Below are 24040 nucleotides of genomic sequence, written 5' to 3' on the forward strand. Positions count from 1 at the left end.
CTATCTTTAAAGATAAAGAAAACTTTATTGTCCATTAAATTGACATAAAATGGAAATTCATCTTTGGCACACCGGCAGTCATGTTACAACAATAAAACATTACAAAAAGACACAGGTGCATTAACCCATTCTGACCTGAGATCAGATTCATATGAGGTTTCCGCCGGACACACACTGGTCTGATTAACCCATTCTGACCTGAGATCAGATTCTAAAAAATGTCAGTCGTTCTTCAATTTTTCAAAAAATAGCAGACCTACAAGCTCATATCGCGCCACTCGGTGGCGCGATATGAGCTTGTAGATCTGCTATTTTTAAATAGCTAAAGCATAACATGATGCCGACACCAAAATGGGTGCCCGGTCAGAATGGGTTAAAATACTATATACAATGCATTCACATTAACACAGCAACAGTGATCATGAGCAGTGGGGATTAGACTATTTAAAAATATATATATTTAAAATGTCCACAGCAGTTGGCACAAACAAAGTTTTGTAACCCTTCTTTTTAGCAAATTTTTCCCTAAGCCCCCTGCCCGATGGCAACAAGTCAAATTCAGAGTGAAGAGGATGGGTAGAATCATTGTAAATCTGAATTGATTTTTTGGTTATATATATATATATATATATACAGTTGCAATTGTTTGTCTCCAATGATCTTACTTGCAAATATTGCAAAAAGGCATGGGCTATGAACTGCCCACAGCCCTCCTATGAGACAGAAGACTGAGTAGAAAAAAATGTGGTATTTCATCATGAACATTAGTGAGGACCAATTATATGAAGATAGGTTGAAAAGTGGTGAAGTGGTCCTTTAGGCAGTGTGAAAACTCTTCATTCACCTTTCATAATATAGAGACCTGCCATACTACATACATTTTTCCCCTTTTGCTTCCTTTATGATGAATTCCTGTTCTGTTCTTTAACTACATAGAAGTGTCTATTTGTATGTCTCTAAATGTTTTGATGAATTGAACAATGTGGACCCTGTTGTAAACAAGTGTAATGCTTAATTGGGTCGTCCACTCACAGTTAACAGTCTTTGTATTGAGTTTGTGCTTGAAATGTACTGTAATTCTACAAACTGTTAATAAATATTTAAATCAATCAAAAAACTACTGCACTCCACCCCGCTTCCCGCTAGGTGGCAGCAGAGTATCTCTCATGACGGGGCAGTGGAAACATAGCCTGGTTACCAGACTGGCAGGCAAATCTTTTTTTGCCAAAGGCTGATTCGGTCTGGTTTATTAACCAGGCTAGTGGAAACATTGCATGATCATTGTAACGTCTTCTACTTTATCTTATCACTTTGCTTGATCTACCGTATATTAATATTAATGAAATTGATTGAAAACCACATGCTTTAGACACACCAGTGCAACCAGTGTCATGTTGAATGACCACTTTGACCACTGAATAAATGTGTCTGTGATAAATGTAGGCCTATACGGCCTAAAATGTACACCAATAGCAGTCTAATAATAATAATAACATATCAATAATATGAATTATTAAATAATATTATAATAATGTGTTTACATTGTCCAAACAGAGTCAAGAGTGCTGCGTTATGTCAAGTTTCTTCTTATACATTATGGCTTTCCTTCTCTTCTGTATAATTATTATGCTTTTAAGGAGAACCTCACCCAAGTTCAGCTGTTCAGACGACTGAAAGGCATGAATATACTTAATTAATGCCATAAGTCCCTTCATTTATGGATATATAGAAGCTATAAACTCAACTTGTTAATCTTAACGAGCTGGCCTCGTGCAAGCAGGTGGTGGTGTGTGTTTGTTGCGCAGTTACAAATTGGCTCGCTGTTGTTCTCCATTCGTCGAGTGCTTTAATTATGTTTATGGAGAAAACATTTAAAATTAAAAGTTATCTTTTTAATAACTGACCTTTATCTCCTCCTCTGCTCGCACGGTGTGTGTTTTCCCTCTTCATTTCCGCATCTTTTCTTCTCTTCTCTTCTCCTCCTCCTGAAACATCAAACAAATAAACTTCACTGAAGGAAAGTGGCAGGCGAGACGAAAACATCAGAGCTACAAGCCTACAGCGCGCAGCGCATACAACGCTGCGAGGGCTTGTATGTCTGTGTTTATTAGGCACGCAGCCAGTGAAAACCTCGCGAGTTTTAATATCTTTGTACAAAAAAAGGGGGGGAAATAAATAGGCCTAAAGGACAAGGCACGTCCACCACCTTGCCATGAAAGTATAAAACGATGTAATATAGTTATTATAAATGTTTGTATTTTTTATCTATCCCTCCCAAAGTACACTATATTGCGATGTATACTTCATTATATTAATTAATGAACCGTGTATGTCATTGTATTGGGTCCCAGAGGGGCACTAATAAAGTGTTGCCACAGAGATGTGGTCCGTATAGGCTACTCTGTAGCTAGCCAAAAATATATGTTATTGAAATGTAAAACCCCCAAAAGGGTTACCGTCATAAAAGTTAGGCTTAAGGTGTTCAATAGGCCACAAAACATTCAATAGGCCACAACTTTTTTTTAAACTCACGTCTTTATCTCCTCCTCTGTTCGCACGGTGTGTTTGTAAAAAGAAAAAAGAAAAAAAAAGCCTAATATAGGCATAAATGTACTGCATTAATGTCATAAGTCCCTTCATTTATGGACTCAACTTGTTAAACTTAACGAGTGCATGGTGGTGGTGTGTTGTTTGACTCACGTCTTTATCTGTGTGTTTTCCCTCCTCTTCTCCTCCTCCTCCTCCTCTCTGCATCAAAGTGGTGGTGGTGGCGGCGCGAGAGACGAAAAACATCAGAGCTACAAGCCTACAGCGCGCAGCGCATACAACGCTGCGAGGGGCTTGTATGTCTGTGCTTTTTAGGCGCGCAGCCTGAAAACCTCGCGAGCTTTAATATTGTCGCGTATGTGGTCAGGTTGAACTGACACACATCAATCAAGGGTATATGCAATGCAGCTGCGCAGGACCTAAGAGCACCCATAGCACAAGGCAGAGTGGTCTGCCACATAAAGTAGTCCCTGGAGAAGCAATGCACTACAAATATCTTTGTAAAACGATGTATGTAATAGAATAATTATTTTAAGTATTTCAGAAATGCTGCAGCTTCTTTGCTATTTGTGTTTGTTTTATTGTGTAGGCCTATAGGTCTACATTTATCATACAGTAGGCCTACATTTATTTCTATGCAATATTTAGGTCCAATATATTCATAACAAAAGCTTGCAGCTAAAGTTTAAAAGCTCAATCTTTTCTGATGTAATAAAACCATGTATGTCATTTGATTGGGTCCCAGAGGGGCACAAATAAAGTGTTGACACAGTCACACAGAGATGTGGTCCTTGTATGTGCCAATTGTCAATGTTTTTATGTGTAAGTGAATTCATGAGTAAGGTTGAATAATGTTTTTTTGTAAAAAGCTATGCTGGTTATTTGATTGCATCTCATGAGTGTCATGTGTGTTTAAAAAGGTCTCGGTGACCTGACCTGAGTGTGACCTAATTGTCCTTTGAAGTTAATGGGAGCCAATTTGGACCCGTTTGAGGCACCTGTGTGTATTTCTGTCTTGTAGTCAGTTGGAGTCAGACACAGAAGGAAGCAACACAGTTTATTTGACCATACATTGGACTCTGTAACTGTTGGTGTTTTTTTTCCCAGTAAACCTTTTTAAGAAAAGTTATTTTTGTCTTGTCGTTTGCGTACGAACTACTGTTTAGTGTTTTCATGAGGTCTAATCCACCAAGTGGAACATTTAGAGGGAGTTCCACTACAGTCCTCATAGGCTCAATGTCACTGTTCACTTTGTGGGCCACTTACCAAACAGTTATGTTGTACTGTACATGGCTAGCCAAAAATATAGGTTCTTGAAATGCAAAACCCCCCAAAAGGGTTACCGTCCTAAAAGAGTTAGGCTTAAGGTGCAGGTATTTATTTTTTACTTTTATGTTTTTCAATGTATTTTTTACAATATACGATACAGCCTGAGGGGCTGACAGACAACACAACAATAACCAAATAAAGAAATGGACCTACTCAGCAACACAATCAATACTAGCCCATTCTGACCTGAGATCAGATCCATACGAGGTTTCCACTGGACACACACTGGTCTGATTAACCCATTCTGACCTGAGATCAGATTCTAAAAATGTCAGTCGTTCTTTGATTTTTCAAAAATAGCAGACCTACAAGCTCGTAGCGCGCCACTCGGTGGCGCGATATGAGCTTGTAGATCTGCTATTTTTCAATAGCTAAAGCATAACATGATGCCGTCACCAGAATGGGTTCCCGTTCAGAATGGGCATAAACAAAGGAGGACAACTGGACAAGCAAAAATAATTAACACTAATTAGCCCCTGTTAGGACCCCTGTTTATAAGATATTAAGATATGCCAGGGACCCCCATGAGAGAAAGCTCTATTCAGTGATTCTCAACCAGTTTAATTTCAAGGACCACCAGCTTGACATGCATTAGCCTACGGACCCCCTAATGGCATTTATTTTCCTAACTCTGTGACGGTGGGAGTTTATAATCAATGTTAATTTAACTCTGAGAGTGTACAAATGGACCCGGCCGTTATGGTCCTTTTGGTTCCATTTGTACACCATCTGAGTTACAAGACCCCACGAGGGTCCATTTGGTTCCTAACTATCATTTAGCTGGTCCCCCTTGAAAGCGAGGGAGGGAGGGAGGGAGGGAGGCTGTCATTACTTAAGCCATTATCATAGAGAAGAAATCTTTCCCACTTCAGTGGAACTGGTCTGTTGATCTGTTGCTCATTCATCATCATGGAACTGGTCTGTTGATCTGTTGTCCATTCATCATCATAGACCTGGTCTATTGATCTGTTGTTCATTCATCATCATGGAACTGGTCTATTTATTGATCATGCATTTTGTACGTTTGGGTCCCATGATATAGAGACCAAACGTCAGGATGTGTTTTATTTTGTAGTGATATTCACGCCCTGTAGTATAGCTATACGGTTAATTAGGATATTAGTTTTTACTTCACTGTTTTCCTTTTATTTTGTAGTATCCTGGTGTCAGGTTCCTGGTGTCTGCCCTATAGTTACTGGCTACGTTTACATGAAGGGTGATCATTCCGAATAAATATTTCCGAATAAAATACATCCGATGTAATGTTTTTTGCCGCGAGTTTACATGGGAAATGGTCATTCCGAATGAGTGTTTATATGGAGAAGTGATAGAAGACATGATACATGTTAATTCACGTGAAACTACGCCATCTGTTGGACACATAAAATATAGGCAGTTCATTCATTGTGACTTTCAGACGAAAGACGACACTTTGAAATCCCATCATTTCATTCCGCAGTAGTTTTGAGGCTGCTGCTTGGATAGGGACGGATATACATAATTATTATGTTTACCGTCTTTTTTTCCCCACCTGCTGCGGCTCCCCTTCTCCGCTGGGAAGGTGATCATCTCGTTTTTATGTGTAGCCTACTTTATTATCTACAGCACGGCCAGGGCACGCAACACACTGATTATTATTGTATCGGGTCGCTCGTTATTTTTGAGAGAGAGAGAGAGAGAGAGAGAGAGAGAGTGTGAGAGAGAGACCGTTGAACACACACACACACACACACACAAAATGCACGAAATAACGCGCTCTATGTGCAAACTCCTCGGCGCGCCTTGGATATGAGGCTTATGAGCGCCTTGGAGTTGGAGCGCAATGGAAATGAGCATGCTCAGAAAGACCAGAATGAATTTACATCCGAAGCAGTGTATACATGAGTCCAATTTTCTTTCAATCGCATTGAACATCGGAGTAATCCGGCCAGTGACATCGGAATGGTTTTTAGATCACATCGAGCCCTTTCATTCGGATGTAAGTTTTTGTAGGTGTTTACATAACAATGTTTAATAGGATTGAACTTCTATTCGGAATGAAAAGGGGATTTAACTGCTCATGTAAACGTAGCCACTGTTACCATTGTCTCGCCTCCCTGTGATTACTATCAGTTATCTCCACCTGTGTCTGGTTGTCCCCAGAGACAATTTACAATTTACAATGTAGGCATTTAGCAGACGCTCTTAATCCAGAGCGACTTACATTAAGCAAAAAAAGCATGGGAATACATCACATAAAAACATTTATCATGAAACATGCGTAAGCTAAGAAAGTAACAGTGGAATATCTATATAATGAAACTATACACTATACATACACTATACATATAAACTATACATATTTTACTACTATGCTATACATATGTACTATGGCGTGCTATGACTATATACAATGCAATTATAGTGCTGTCTACATAACATGCTATAAGTCTGTATCAAATGCTATCTAAGCCAACAGAAATGCTATCTAAGGCGGTAGGGTAAGTGCCAATCCCTGTGTTGATTGACAGCTGTGTTCACCTGTGTCGTCCCCAGAGCCAATCCCTGTGTTGATTGACAGCTGTGTTCACCTGTGTCTGGTTATCCCCGTGTCTATATAAACCCAGCTGTGTTCACCTGTGTCTGGTTATCCCCGTGTCTATATAAACCCAGTTCTTTGTGTTCTCTGTTTGCCACTTCTCTAATGTCCTGCTGCTGCTCTCTGTTCTCCTGGTGTTTCCAGCATTCTCCTGCAAAGGTTTATTCTCCTATGTGGGGGGATAAGGTTTATTCTCCTATGTGGGGGGATAGCATCTTTGTTTCCAATTCCTGACATTGCTCAGACATATATATATATATATATATATATATATATATATATATATATATATATATATATATATATATATATATATATATATATATTTCATTTATATTATTTCACAATTTAATATTTAGAAAATATCTTTGCAAAGAAGTCCTGGCCTGTACAGTATGTGTGCAGACAGTGAGTGGTCCAAACAGCCCTTCATTACTTAATTACAAAGGTTCATCCATGCAGTCTAATACTGTACAAAGGTTCATCCATGCAGTCTAATACTGTACAAAGGTTCATCCATGCAGTCTAATACTGTACAAAGGTTCATCCATGCAGTCTAATACTGTACAAAGGTTCATCCATGCAGTCTAATACTGTACAAAGGTTCATCCATGCAGTCTTATACTGTACAAAGGTTCATCCATGCAGTCTTATACTGTACAAAGGTTCATCCATGCAGTCTAATACTGTACAAAGGTTCATCCATGCAGTCTTATACTGTACAAAGGTTCATCCATGCAGTCTAATACTGTACAAAGGTTCATCCATGCAGTCTAATACTGTACAAAGGTTCATCCATGCAGTCTAATACTGTACAAAGGTTCATCCATGCAGTCTAATACTGTACAAAGGTTCATCCATGCAGTCTTATACTGTACAAAGGTTCATCCATGCAGTCTAATACTGTACAAAGGTTCATCCATGCAGTCTAATACTGTACAAAGGTTCATCCATGCAGTCTAATACTGTACAAAGGTTCATCCATGCAGTCTAATACTGTACAAAGGTTCATCCATGCAGTCTAATACTGTACAAAGGTTCATCCATGCAGTCTTATACTGTACAAAGGTTCATCCATGCAGTCTAATACTGTACAAAGGTTCATCCATGCAGTCTAATACTGTACAAAGGTTCATCCATGCAGTCTTATACTGTACAAAGGTTCATCCATGCAGTCTAATACTGTACAAAGGTTCATCCATGCAGTCTTATACTGTACAAAGGTTCATCCATGCAGTCTAATACTGTACAAAGGTTCATCCATGCAGTCTCATACTGTACAAAGGTTCATCCATGCAGTCTTATACTGTACAAAGGTTCATCCATGCAGTCTAATACTGTACAAAGGTTCATCCATGCAGTCTTATACTGTACAAAGGTTCATCCATGCAGTCTTATACTGTACAAAGGTTCATCCATGCAGTCTAATACTGTACAAAGGTTCATCCATGCAGTCTTATACTGTACAAAGGTTCATCCATGCAGTCTAATACTGTACAAAGGTTCATCCATGCAGTCTAATACTGTACAAAGGTTCATCCATGCAGTCTAATACTGTACAAAGGTTCATCCATGCAGTCTAATACTGTACAAAGGTTCATCCATGCAGTCTTATACTGTACAAAGGTTCATCCATGCAGTCTTATACTGTACAAAGGTTCATCCATGCAGTCTAATACTGTACAAAGGTTCATCCATGCAGTCTTATACTGTACAAAGGTTCATCCATGCAGTCTAATACTGTACAAAGGTTCATCCATGCAGTCTCATACTGTACAAAGGTTCATCCATGCAGTCTTATACTGTACAAAGGTTCATCCATGCAGTCTAATACTGTACAAAGGTTCATCCATGCAGTCTTATACTGTACAAAGGTTCATCCATGCAGTCTTATACTGTACAAAGGTTCATCCATGCAGTCTAATACTGTACAAAGGTTCATCCATGCAGTCTTATACTGTACAAAGGTTCATCCATGCAGTCTAATACTGTACAAAGGTTCATCCATGCAGTCTAATACTGTACAAAGGTTCATCCATGCAGTCTAATACTGTACAAAGGTTCATCCATGCAGTCTAATACTGTACAAAGGTTCATCCATGCAGTCTTATACTGTACAAAGGTTCATCCATGCAGTCTTATACTGTACAAAGGTTCATCCATGCAGTCTAATACTGTACAAAGGTTCATCCATGCAGTCTGATACTGTACAAAGGTTCATCCATGCAGTCTTATACTGTACAAAGGTTCATCCATGCAGTCTAATACTGTACAAAGGTTCATCCATGCAGTCTTATACTGTACAAAGGTTCATCCATGCAGTCTAATACTGTACAAAGGTTCATCCATGCAGTCTAATACTGTACAAAGTTTCATCCATGCAGTCTAATACTGTACAAAGGTTCATCCATGCAGTCTAATACTGTACAAAGGTTCATCCATGCAGTCTGATACTGTACAAAGGTTCATCCATGCAGTCTTATACTGTACAAAGGTTCATCAATGCAGTCTAATACTGTACAAAGGTTCATCCATGCAGTCTAATACTGTACAAAGGTTCATCCATGCAGTCTAATACTGTACAAAGGTTCATCCATGCAGTCTTGTACTGTACAAAGGTTCATCCATGCAGTCTAATACTGTACAAAGTTTCATCCATGCAGTCTAATACTGTACAAAGGTTCATCCATGCAGTCTAATACTGTACAAAGGTTCATCCATGCAGTCTTATACTGTACAAAGGTTCATCCATGCAGTCTAATACTGTACAAAGGTTCATCCATGCAGTCTGATACTGTACAAAGGTTCATCCATGCAGTCTAATACTGTACAAAGGTTCATCCATGCAGTCTTATACTGTACAAAGGTTCATCCATGCAGTCTTATACTGTACAAAGGTTCATCCATGCAGTCTTATACTGTACAAAGGTTCATCCATGCAGTCTAATACTGTACAAAGGTTCATCCATGCAGTCTAATACTGTACAAAGGTTCATCCATGCAGTCTAATACTGTACAAAGGTTCATCCATGCAGTCTAATACTGTACAAAGGTTCATCCATGCAGTCTAATACTGTACAAAGGTTCATCCATGCAGTCTAATACTGTACAAAGGTTCATCCATGCAGTCTAATACTGTACAAAGGTTCATCCATGCAGTCTAATACTGTACAAAGGTTCATCCATGCAGTCTAATACTGTACAAAGGTTCATCCATGCAGTCTAATACTGTACAAAGGTTCATCCATGCAGTCTTATACTGTACAAAGGTTCATCCATGCAGTCTAATACTGTACAAAGGTTCATCCATGCAGTCTTATACTGTACAAAGGTTCATCCATGCAGTCTTATACTGTACAAAGGTTCATCCATGCAGTCTTATACTGTACAAAGGTTCATCCATGCAGTCTTATACTGTACAAAGGTTCATCCATGCAGTCTAATACTGTACAAAGGTTCATCCATGCAGTCTTATACTGTACAAAGGTTCATCCATGCAGTCTTATACTGTACAAAGGTTCATCCATGCAGTCTTATACTGTACAAAGGTTCATCCATGCAGTCTTATACTGTACAAAGGTTCATCCATGCAGTCTAATACTGTACAAAGGTTCATCCATGCAGTCTAATACTGTACAAAGGTTCATCCATGCAGTCTAATACTGTACAAAGGTTCATCCATGCAGTCTTATACTGTACAAAGGTCCATCCATGCAGTCTAATACTGTACAAAGGTTCATCCATGCAGTCTAATACTGTACAAAGGTCCATCCATGCAGTCTTATACTGTACAAAGGTTCATCCATGCAGTCTTATACTGTACAAAGGTTCATCCATGCAGTCTAATACTGTACAAAGGTTCATCCATGCAGTCTAATACTGTACAAAGGTTCATCCATGCAGTCTAATACTGTACAAAGGTTCATCCATGCAGTCTTATACTGTACAAAGGTTCATCCATGCAGTCTAATACTGTACAAAGGTTCATCCATGCAGTCTAATACTGTACAAAGGTTCATCCATGCAGTCTAATACTGTACAAAGGTTCATCCATGCAGTCTAATACTGTACAAAGGTTCATCCATGCAGTCTTATACTGTACAAAGGTTCATCCATGCAGTCTTATACTGTACAAAGGTTAATCCGTGCAGTCTAATACTGTACAAAGGTTCATCCATGCAGTCTAATACTGTACAAAGGTTCATCCATGCAGTCTAATACTGTACAAAGGTTCATCCATGCAGTCTAATACTGTACAAAGGTTCATCCATGCAGTCTTATACTGTACAAAGGTTCATCCATGCAGTCTTATACTGTACAAAGGTTCATCCATGCAGTATAATACTGTACAAAGGTTCATCCATGCAGTCTAATACTGTACAAAGGTTCATCCATGCAGTCTTATACTGTACAAAGGTTCATCCATGCAGTCTAATACTGTACAAAGGTTCATCCATGCAGTCTTATACTGTACAAAGGTTCATCCATGCAGTCTTATACTGTATGGTATACGGTGTGTGTGCGTGCGTGCATGCAGGGCTGTGTGATGCGTAGTGCAGTAGAACTGTAGTGGTAGTGCTTGTAGTTAGTGCATGTTGCATGCTGCTTCTGCTTGCTACTCTGCTTTCAGCTACTGCCGCCGGCTAGCCCTCCTCGCGGGGGGTGAAAAGAGGAGCTGAGTTGCGTAAGCCTCCTCCTGCCGGTACACAGCCTCTCCACCGCCAAGACTTCTGCAGTGCCTCCTCGTGGCCACACACGGTAACTGGGTACTTTGCGGTCCCAGGCCAAACTGTAGGGGATCTCGGAGCAGCAGTGGGCCCCAGAGGTAAGGCGTGCAGGCCCACCGGTGTGTGGACACGCCCTGGCGCCTGCCAACCACTGTCCCAGCTATGGGCAAATAGCATGGGCAGATGGGGCTCATAGCCGTGGAAGGCAAGGCAACCCATCTAGGAGAAGGACACTCTGAATTAAAACCAGGACTGCGAGGAGTTGCGCCCCACAGTCCTTAATTAGCATCGTAAAGCCAACCATGGAGTACAAAGTCATTTCAAATCCTATACTTCCAGCGGCGGGAGTCCGCAGGAACATCGCAGAGGATGGTGGTGCTGGTCCTCCTCCCAGAGGACACCATGACGATAGGACCTTAAACCCGCAAGGGAGGGCCCTGTCCGATCACAGCACCCCGTCCAATGCACTCTTGCGTTGTCGGAGACCATTTGTAATGGGAACCTTCAATGCATGCACAGTGAGAGAAGAAGCTAGACTAGTGGAGCTAGCACACTGTGCTGAGAAGCAGGGGGTGGAGATTCTGGGGATCCAGGAACACAGGAGAGTGCACACTGAAGACCGGATCGTTTACCACAGAGTGGAGAGATGCACACTCATCACTTCATCTGCGTGGCGAAACGAGGCCCAGGCTGCAACAGGGGGCGTAGGGCTAATGCTGGGTTCTCTGGCACGTAAGGCTCTCCGTCGGGTTTACCACCATACCGATAGGATCCTCATCGCAGAGTTCTCAGGCAACCCAGTAACAACAGTCATAGTCGTGTACTCACCCACCAACGTGGCACCATCTGAGGAAGTGGAGAAGTTCTATGAGGACCTTGCAACAGCGGTCCGAGACGTCCCAGCACACAACTTCCTAGCAATCCTGGGGGACTTCAATGCAAGGCTCGGCCCAGAGGACGCACCCTTCCCATACCACGACTCCACTAACCGCAATGGCACACACCTCACCGCCCTCCTCATGGAACATCAGCTCCTGGCAGCGAACACCATGTTCCAGAAAAGAACAGGCAAGAGATGGACCTTCCGAGACCGAGCCACAGGTACTGTACGTCAGCTGGACTACATACTTGTGAGGCGAAAGTGGAGGAGCTCCATCTTAAATGCTGAACCGTTCAGCACTTTCAGCTCTGTGGGCTCTGACCACCGCGTGGTCTCCATGAGGGTGCGACTTAGCCTCAGGGTCCCCAAGCCAAGCCCCAAGATCCGGCACGACTGGAAGGCATTCGCAGCCGACCCAGGCCTGCAAGCCAGGTACACGGAGGAGGTTAGGAAGCGCTTTCGGCAGCTGGACAAGGGAGCTGAGCCCAGCAGCGAATATGAGAGATTCATTGTTGCGAATGAGGAGGCGACCAGGCTGTGCGTGCCAATGCTGGACAAAGCCAGAGTGTCCATGCGGTCCAGACATCCGGAGGTTGTAGCTGCACGCAGCAGGGTGGAGGAAGCACGGCTCAACTTTGAGCGCGAACCAACTGTGGAGAGACGTGTTGTACTGAATGAAGCCAAGCAGTTTCTCTTCAGCACATACGACACCATAAAAGGAGAGGAACTGATGGAGAGTGTACAAAGAGTGCAGGCAGCGCATGGTGAACGACAATATGGGGAGGCCTGGAAAGTCATCAATGAGATGACTGGGCGGAAAAGAGCTAAGGAGGGACAGGTGGAGGGACACAGCCCAGAGGACAGGGTGACTACCTGGTTCGGCCACTTCCAGGGGCTCCTGGGTACAGCAGAGGATGGAGTTGAGGAGGATGTGCCGGCAATCCTCCAGGGCCTGGACATCGAAGATGGTCCCTTTACGACCAGTGAGCTTTCCAAGGCCAAATCCACAGTGAGGGAGGGCAAGAGTGCTGGGCCAGATGGCATAACCCCAGAGGTCCTAAAGAACTGTGACCTTGATGACCTCACCCTGGAGTTTTGCAACCTGTCACTAATGAACAACAAACAGCCTGAAATATGGTCTCTGTCCAACATCATTCCAGTGCCTAAGGCTGGGGACCTCTCAAAGCCAGACAACTACCGAGGCATCAGCCTGACTTGTATCACTGCAAAGATTTACAACAGAATGATACTAAACAGGATACGGCATGCCATCGACCCTCTCCTGAGAGAGAACCAAAATGGCTTCAGAGAGGGGAGAACTACCGTAGCACAGATCTTGGCACTGAGGAGAATGATTGAGGAGGTGAAGAAGGATAACTTGACTGCTGTACTCTGCTTCATCGACTTCAAAAAGGCGTTTGACTCGATTCACAGAGGCACAATGGTGAAGATCCTTAAGGCCTACGGTGTCCCCCCCAACTTGCTCCGGGCAATAGAGTCCATGTATGCAAGAACAAGGGCCAAGGTGGTGACCCCAGATGGTAACAGCGAGGAGTTTGATATCCGGGCCGGGGTAATGCAGGGGGATACCCTAGCCCCTTTCCTCTTCATCATAGTCCTGGACTATGCACTCAGGAAAGCCATCAGGGGGCGAGAGCAGGATCTTGGCTTCACCCTAACACCAAGGAGGTCAAGACGACATCCCAAGGTAGTCCTGACAGATCTGGACTATGCGGATGACATCGGCCTGCTCTCCGACAGCATGGAACAAGCTCAGGAACTCCTGAACAGAGTGGAGCTGGAGTGTGCCAAAGTTGGCCTTAGGCTAAATGCCAAGAAAACTGAGGTTATCACCTACAACATCTCACCGGAACATCCACCTCTCACAACAACAGGAGGCACGGTGCTGAAGGAAGTCAAGGACTTCAAGTACCTGGGCTCATGGGTCAACTCAACCGAGCAAGATCTGAAAGTGAGGAAGGCACTTGCATGGAGGGCCCTGAATGGCATGACCAGTGTATGGAACTCCAATCTCCCCCGACAAATCAAACTCAGCTTCTTCTACGCAACAGTGGAGTCTGTTCTCCTATACGGCAGTGAATGCTGGACCCTGAAGCCAACCCTGCAGAAGTCCCTTGACGGGTGCTACACCAGAATGCTGCGTGCAGTACTTAACATCAGCATGACCGTACATGTCACTAACAAGACTCTGTATGAGGGATTACCAAGAGTGAGCCAGAAAATAGCAGCTAGGAGAATGAGACTAGCAGGACACTGCCAAAGGCATCAAGAACTGCCAGCCAGCAAACTGGTGCTCTGGGAACCAACACACGGGCATCGATCACGAGGACGCCCCACGCTAACATACGTGGATGTACTCAAGAGCGATGCAGGAGTGCAAAGTACCAACGAACTGGCCGGATGTATGGAGAATCGAGATGACTGGAAACGACGATGGAGGGCTCGTCTGAGGACGACCTAGAGAGAGAGACAATGTGACGTCATTTAACTCTGTAGAGCCTACAATGTGACGTCATTTGGCTCTGTAGAGCCTACAATGTGACGTCATTTGGCTCTGTAGAGCCTACAATGTGACGTCATTTGGCTCTGTAGAGCCTACAATGTGACGTCAATTGGCTCTGTAGAGCCTACAATGTGACGTCATTTGGCTCTGTAGAGCCTACAATGTGACGTCATTTGGCTCTGTGTCCACAAAGGCCTGGGCCGTGGCTCAGCGGTCCAGGCACCTTGGCTGGTAAGCCAGTCCGGCAGTGTGCCGCCGGTTCGACTCCCGATCCCGATGGCCCTCACTGCATGCCACCCCCGCATCTCTCTACTCTCTGCCCCTCTTATATAAAAAATATTAAATAATGGCGAAAGCCACAAAAAATACTGTCCACAAATAAGAGGCCCATTAGTAATAATAATAATGTATCGTGTCGTAGTAAATAAGAAAACCCCGAGACTGACATTCAGTAATTGGGTCTTATTTATGATCAAAATAAGAACATTTTAATGGTGTGTAAAAAAATAAGAATAAAATCAGTGAGTCAGTTTTCTTTCTTCTGAAAAACCTCATGTTTCTACATCAGTCGTTCTCAAACTTTTTCATGTCAAGGACAACAAAAGATTATATGTAATTGACTCCAGTCTCAAAATATGTTGTTCCAGGGAAATCGCTCTGGATTAAGAGCGTCTGCTCAAAATGCAGAGTTGTAAATTGTAACCTTACAGAATACATTTCCAATACATCATAGTCTAATTCCACCAATGATTCAATAAGATTTAATTAAATTATCCTTCATTTCAGACCCAGGGGAGCGGAGAATCACAGTTACTTTGTACTGCACGCATTTTGGTCCAAACCCGCCCCCTGGTGGGAGATTGTAGGCCAAGGCCAAGCTTGATATTTGCAGGCCATCATTCTACTCCATATCACAATAAAAACTGAACAATCCAATGAAAATAACAGAAAAAAAAGAGATAAACAGAAAAAGAAAATCATTCAGATTTTTGAGCAGTGCAGTCGCTCCAATGGACAGTCTGTCTGTCTGTCTGTCTGTCTGTCTGTCTGTCGGTCGACATCACCAGACGTCATCATTGTGATGAAAGGCACTGCTCACTTTAAACAATGTAGCCTCGACCATTACCCAAACATGAACCCCAATAAACATTTTCAAAAGTGACATAATCTACTGTATATACATTATAAAAGGACCCAGGATGCTGTTCCTGAAGGAGAAACCCTTTAGTTGTATCTGGTCCTTTAGGGCAGGTCTAAAACGGCTAGGCTTTTTCCTTCATTCTGATTGGCTGGTTTCCGTTTAGTAAACAAATAAAATATGACTCTAATCAACTCCTTAGATCAGTTTATATCAATCACAGGTGTGAGAAAAAGAAATAAAAGATGAATTGAAGAATGTTGACATGAATGGTCTCTACCTTCACCTAAAGCCTGCAGTCACTCCCAGAAGATTCTACTTGTGACCTTTGAACCCAAACTCCAAAGATCAGGTACATTTCCTTATGGTATAATAATATTAATATGGTCATAGAAACAAGAAGGTATATTTGTCATTATTACACGGCTTGGTTGAATGCTTGATTCTGATTGGTCAATCGCTGAATTCAGAGGTGTGTTATTGCTGTGTGTCCGGGATTCGTCACTGACAAGTCATGATTATGGTTAAGGCACTTTTTTAAAAACAAGACCAGGGTTCCCACTTCATAAACAAAAGGAATATGAAGCATCTAGTAGAGAAATGGTCAACGTGTGGTCATACTTGGAAGCTGTACAGTCTCGCTGTCTCAGATGAATTTGAGGACGAGTGTCTTGGTCAGGGTGTTACGGCGGATATCTGGCATTTGTAGGTTCGACCGTCTGCTTCCCACCTCCCGGTTCACGGCCGTCAGGACTCTGACGATGTCTTCTCCTCTGTCAGGAAACAAACCGTGGAGTAGAACGTTACATTAGGAAAACAGAAATGACTCTGACGATGTCTTCTCCTCTGTCAGGAAACAAACCGTGGAGTAGAACGTTACATTAGGAAAACAGGACTCTGACGATGTCTTCTCCTGTCAGGAAACAAACCGTGGAGTAGAACGTTACATTAGGAAAACAGAAATGACTCTGACGATGTCTTCTCCTCTGTCAGGAAACAAACCGTGGAGTAGAACGTTACATTAGGAAAACAGAAATGCAGCTAAAATCCAGCTCTGGACATTTCATCAATGTTTATTCTGTAGTGAAAATCACTTCTCTGTGTCAGAGCTCATGATAACACAGAGGGAAGAGTGTCCTGTCAGAATGATTTACAGTGCATATATAAAAAAGAGTTCCCTTTAAGACAATTTGAGCAATATTATGTCCCCTTTGGCATGTCGTTGTAATGCATTTATTATAATAATATTATGTCCCCTTTGGCATGTCGTTGTAATGCATTTATTATAATAATATTATGTCCCCTTTGGCATGTCGTTGTAATGCATTTATACAACTCTTTGAGAACCCTCAATCACTAAATAAATACAATTATCTACTGGTATTCTCCTCCCAATGGCGTATTAAATAAATACAATTATCTACTGGTATTCTCCTCCCAATGGCGTATTAAATAAATACAATTATCTACTGGTATTCTCCTCCCAATGGCGTATTAATAATAATACAATTATCTACTGGTATTCTCCTCCCAATGGCGTATTAATAATAATACAATTATCTACTGGTATTCTCCTCCCAATGGCGTATTAAATAAATACAATTATCTACTGGTATTCTCCTCCCAATGGCTTATTTTGTAAACAAAATAATAAAAGAAGGAAGCGTTCTACTTAGAACAGATGAACATTTATTGTTAAAGGCTTGTAAAGTCAAGCTGACAGACGTTGAAACCTCCGTCTCACCTGACTGCTCGTCTCTGAAGCTGTTCACACAGCTCCTGGATGTAGAAGGAACCTTCCTTAGCGTGCCGGAATGATTTGCAATCCTCCACGGTCGACATGCCCATCAGGAAGTCTGCGTCGTCTGGAACCATTTCGTCCTGGGGCACCGAGACAGAGTCTTCCTGTAGTGTGTCGCCCTGTCCCCCGCTGGGTGTCGGGGGTGGCAGCAACACCCCCCGCTGGTAGACGCTCCCCTGGCTCGCCTGGATGAAGAACAGCTTGGGCTTCCCTGCCAAGGTGGGAGCGTTCCTGCTTCTGAAGGGCTGAGTCAACTCTCTGAGCGAAACCTTCTCACCATCCGAACCCAACACGCATCCCATGATGCCGTGAGACAGCACACACACCACCTGATGTCAATGAAAGAGGCACAATGAAAAGTGTGGAAACAGGCCAAGGACTGACACCTCTGTATAGATGTTCAACACCTCCTACCAAAGCATCTGCCAAGGACTGACACCTCTGTATAGATGTTCAACACCTCCTACCAAAGCATCTGCCAAGGACTGACACCTCTGTATAGATGTTCAACACCTCCTACCAAAGCATCTGCCAAGGACTGACACCTCTGTATAGATGTTCAACACCTCCTACCAAAGCATCTGCCAAGGACTGACACCTCTGTATAGATGTTCAACACCTCCTACCAAAGCATCTGCCTCGCTGAAATCTCCTCCTCCCAGATCTTTCAGCACACGACGGATGTCATCCGCCGTCTGGTCGGAGTGTGTCTCCACCTCAAAGCCCAGTTTGGAGAACACCTTTCTCAGTTCCTCTGTGTCGACTGTGTGACACCATGAGGAGAGAGAGAGAGAGAGAGAGAGAGAGAGAGAGAGAGAGAGAGAGAGAGAGAGAGAGAGACAGAGACAGAGACAGAGACAGAGACAGAGACAGAGACAGAGACAGAGACAGAGAGAGAGAGAAAATATTTTAGAACATACTTTTTTATGACCGCCCATAACTAGTGGTCCAAAGCACAAATCATAGATGACATAGATTGACTTTGATCAAACAGAAATAGATTAGATCAGAACAGGTCACTGAAGCAGGAAAACGAACCCTGGTCTTTCAGAGTTCCTGGTCGGTCATTCAGCTCGTCCACGGTGAATATCTCGTTGTTGATGATCAAACACGTCCCGCGTGGGGTATGAGTCAGTGTGTAGTATTCATCCTGTAGGACACACACACACACACACACACACACACACACACACACACACACACACACACACACACACACACACACACACACACACACACACACACACACACACACACACACACACACACACACACACACACACACACACACACTCCCAACGATTAGATACAGTCAGTAATCTAGGACATTCTATAGACAATAATGGGAGCATGATTTCTTTCTGTCATCGTAAACTGTTGTGCAAAAGGAACGTGCTGATACGGCAGTGTAGATTATTGTGTCAAAACAGCAAAACAACAATTGGCCAAAGTGTGGTGAACTTATGCTCATCTTTTCAGAAATCAATCTCTCTATAGATCGATAATGTCTGTTACTGTAACTTTTACAGTAGGATAACAATGAGAGATGCTCTTCGTTCAAAGTCAAGTGCAAGTACTGTATATATAAATGTATGTGATATATATTTAATACTGACAGGTGTCACTCATCATGACTCCCTACACTAAAGCTGTGGAAAGAATAACATGAGGAATTACATAAATTGATACAATTACAGATTATATTCCATCGCTAATTCGCTATTCTCTCAAATGTTTTACCTCAACAAGTCTCTGCTCTTCAGGGAGGGATGGCGTCGTCTGACCTACAGACAATGAATACAGTTACAATACACTGTAATCTGACCTACAGACAATGAATACAGTTACATTACACTGTAATCTGACCTACAGACAATGAATACAGTTACATTACACTGTATTCTGACCTACAGACAATGAATACAGTTACATTACACTGTATTCTGACCTACAGACAATGAATACAGTTACATTACACTGTAATCTGACCTACAGACAATGAATACACTGTAGTCTGACCTACAGACAATGAATACAGTTACATTACACTGTAGTCTGACCTACAGACAATGAATACACTGTATTCTGACCTACAGACAATGAATACACTGTATTCTGACCTACAGACAATGAATACAGTTACATTACACTGTAATCTGACCTACAGACAATGAATACAGTTACAATACACTGTAGTCTGACCTACAGACAATGAATACAGTTACATTACACTGTAGTCTGACCTACAGACAATGAATACACTGTATTCTGACCTACAGACAATGAATACACTGTAGTCTGATCTACAGACAATGAATACAGTTACATTACACTGTAGTCTGACCTACAGACAATGAATACAGTTACATTACACTGTAATCTGACCTACAGACAATGAATACACTGTAGTCTGATCTACAGACAATGAATACAGTTACATTACACTGTAGTCTGACCTACAGACAATGAATACAGTTACATTACACTGTAATCTGACCTACAGACAATGAATACACTGTAATCTGATCTACAGACAATGAATACAGTTACATTACACTGTAATCTGACCTACAGACAATGAATACAGTTACATTACACTGTATTCTGACCTACAGACAATGAATACAGTTACATTACACTGTAATCTGACCTACAGACAATGAATACACTGTAATCTGACCTACAGACAATGAATACAGTTACATTACACTGTAGTCTGACCTACAGACAATGAATACAGTTACATTACACTGTAATCTGACCTACAGACAATGAATACAGTTACATTACACTGTATTCTGACCTACAGACAATGAATACAGTTACATTACACTGTAGTCTGACCTACAGACAATGAATACAGTTACATTACACTGTAATCTGACCTACAGACAATGAATACACTGTAGTCTGACCTACAGACAATGAATACAGTTACATTACACTGTAATCTGACCTACAGACAATGAATACACTGTAGTCTGACCTACAGACAATGAATACAGTTACATTACACTGTAGTCTGACCTACAGACAATGAATACAGTTACATTACACTGTAATCTGACCTACAGACAATGAATACAGTTACATTACACTGTATTCTGACCTACAGACAATGAATACAGTTACATTACACTGTAGTCTGACCTACAGACAATGAATACAGTTACATTACACTGTAATCTGACCTACAGACAATGAATACACTGTAGTCTGACCTACAGACAATGAATACAGTTACATTACACTGTAATCTGACCTACAGACAATGAATACAGTTACATTACACTGTATTCTGACCTACAGACAATGAATACAGTTACAATACACTGTAATCTGACCTACAGACAATGAATACAGTTACATTACACTGTATTCTGACCTACAGACAATGAATACACTGTAATCTGATCTACAGACAATGAATACAGTTACATTACACTGTAATCTGACCTACAGACAATGAATACACTGTAATCTGACCTACAGACAATGAATACACTGTAGTCTGACCTACAGACAATGAATACAGTTACATTACACTGTATTCTGACCTACAGACAATGAATACAGTTACAATACACTGTAATCTGACCTACAGACAATGAATACAGTTACATTACACTGTATTCTGACCTACATACAATGAATACAGTTACATTACACTGTATTCTGACCTACAGACAATGAATACACTGTAGTCTGACCTACAGACAATGAATACAGTTACATTACACTGTAGTCTGACCTACAGACAATGAATACACTGTATTCTGACCTACAGACAATGAATACACTGTATTCTGACCTACAGACAATGAATACAGTTACATTACACTGTATTCTGACCTACAGACAATGAATACAGTTACATTACACTGTAGTCTGACCTACAGACAATGAATACAGTTACATTACACTGTAGTCTGACCTACAGACAATGAATACAGTTACATTACACTGTAATCTGACCTACAGACAATGAATACAGTTACATTACACTGTATTCTGACCTACAGACAATGAATACACTGTAATCTGACCTACAGACAATGAATACAGTTACATTACACTGTAATCTGACCTACAGACAATGAATACACTGTAATCTGACCTACAGACAATGAATACACTGTATTCTGACCTACAGACAATGAATACACTGTATTCTGACCTACAGACAATGAATACACTGTATTCTGACCTACAGACAATGAATACAGTTACATTACACTGTAGTCTGACCTACAGACAATGAATACAGTTACATTACACTGTAATCTGACCTACAGACAATGAATACAGTTACATTACACTGTATTCTGACCTACAGACAATGAATACAGTTACATTACACTGTATTCTGACCTACAGACAATGAATACAGTTACATTACACTGTATTCTGACCTACAGACAATGAATACAGTTACATTACACTGTAATCTGACCTACAGACAATGAATACAGTTACATTACACTGTAATCTGACCTACAGACAATGAATACACTGTAATCTGACCTACAGACAATGAATACACTGTAATCTGACCTACAGACAATGAATACAGTTACATTACACTGTAATCTGACCTACAGACAATGAATACAGTTACATTACACTGTAGTCTGACCTACAGACAATGAATACAGTTACATTACACTGTAGTCTGACCTACAGACAATGAATACACTGTAATCTGACCTACAGACAATGAATACAGTTACATTACACTGTAATCTGACCTACAGACAATGAATACAGTTACATTACACTGTAATCTGATCTACAGACAATGAATACAGTTACATTACACTGTAATCTGACCTACAGACAATGAATACAGTTACATTACACTGTAGTCTGACCTACAGACAATGAATACACTGTAATCTGACCTACAGACAATGAATACAGTTACATTACACTGTAATCTGATCTACAGACAATGAATACAGTTACATTACACTGTAATCTGACCTACAGACAATGAATACAGTTACATTACACTGTAATCTGACCTACAGACAATGAATACAGTTACATTACACTGTATTCTGACCTACAGACAATGAATACAGTTACATTACACTGTAGTCTGACCTACAGACAATGAATACAGTTACATTACACTGTAATCTGACCTACAGACAATGAATACAGTTACATTACACTGTAGTCTGACCTACAGACAATGAATACAGTTACATTACACTGTAATCTGATCTACAGACAATGAATACAGTTACATTACACTGTATTCTGACCTACAGACAATGAATACAGTTACATTACACTGTAATCTGATCTACAGACAATGAATACACTGTATTCTGACCTACAGACAATGAATACACTGTAATCTGACCTACAGACAATGAATACAGTTACATTACACTGTAATCTGACCTACAGACAATGAATACAGTTACATTACACTGTAATCTGACCTACAGACAATGAATACACTGTAATCTGACCTACAGACAATGAATACACTGTAATCTGACCTACAGACAATGAATACAGTTACATTACACTGTAATCTGACCTACAGACAATGAATACAGTTACATTACACTGTATTCTGACCTACAGACAATGAATACAGTTACATTACACTGTAGTCTGACCTACAGACAATGAATACAGTTACATTACACTGTAGTCTGACCTACAGACAATGAATACACTGTAATCTGACCTACAGACAATGAATACAGTTACATTACACTGTAATCTGACCTACAGACAATGAATACAGTTACATTACACTGTAATCTGATCTACAGACAATGAATACACTGTAATCTGACCTACAGACAATGAATACAGTTACATTACACTGTAATCTGACCTACAGACAATGAATACAGTTACATTACACTGTATTCTGACCTACAGACAATGAATACAGTTACATTACACTGTAGTCTGACCTACAGACAATGAATACAGTTACATTACACTGTAATCTGACCTACAGACAATGAATACAGTTACATTACACTGTAATCTGACCTACAGACAATGAATACAGTTACATTACACTGTAGTCTGACCTACAGACAATGAATACAGTTACATTACACTGTAATCTGACCTACAGACAATGAATACAGTTACATTACACTGTAGTCTGACCTACAGACAATGAATACAGTTACATTACACTGTAATCTGATCTACAGACAATGAATACAGTTACATTACACTGTATTCTGACCTACAGACAATGAATACAGTTACATTACACTGTAATCTGACCTACAGACAATGAATACAGTTACATTACACTGTATTCTGACCTACAGACAATGAATACAGTTACATTACACTGTATTCTGACCTACAGACAATGAATACAGTTACATTACACTGTAATCTGACCTACAGACAATGAATACAGTTACATTACACTGTATTCTGACCTACAGACAATGAATACAGTTACATTACACTGTATTCTGACCTACAGACAATGAATACAGTTACATTACACTGTATTCTGAC

The 24040-nt window shown here is 41.2% G+C and overlaps 1 protein-coding gene across 1 annotated transcript; it reads right to left on the reverse strand.

Moving 5' to 3' along the window:
• Positions 1-16369: 16369 nt before the first annotated feature.
• On the reverse strand, positions 16370-18670 carry LOC310874791 (caspase-8-like; the record flags this gene model as incomplete). The annotated part of the gene is made up of 4 exons (XM_083787655.1): positions 18563-18670; positions 18151-18278; positions 17468-17853; positions 16370-16496 (listed from the first exon to the last, which is right to left on the reverse strand). Exons 3-4 carry the CDS (start codon positions 17824-17826, stop codon positions 16370-16372), a joined length of 486 nt encoding a protein of 161 aa, XP_083643781.1. The 5' UTR covers positions 17827-17853; positions 18151-18278; positions 18563-18670.
• Between the last annotated feature and the right edge of the window lie 5370 nt (positions 18671-24040).

Source organism: Protomyctophum parallelum, assembly GCF_964188405.1.
Source record: "Protomyctophum parallelum genome assembly, chromosome: 17".
NCBI lineage: Eukaryota > Metazoa > Chordata > Actinopteri > Myctophiformes > Myctophidae > Protomyctophum > Protomyctophum parallelum.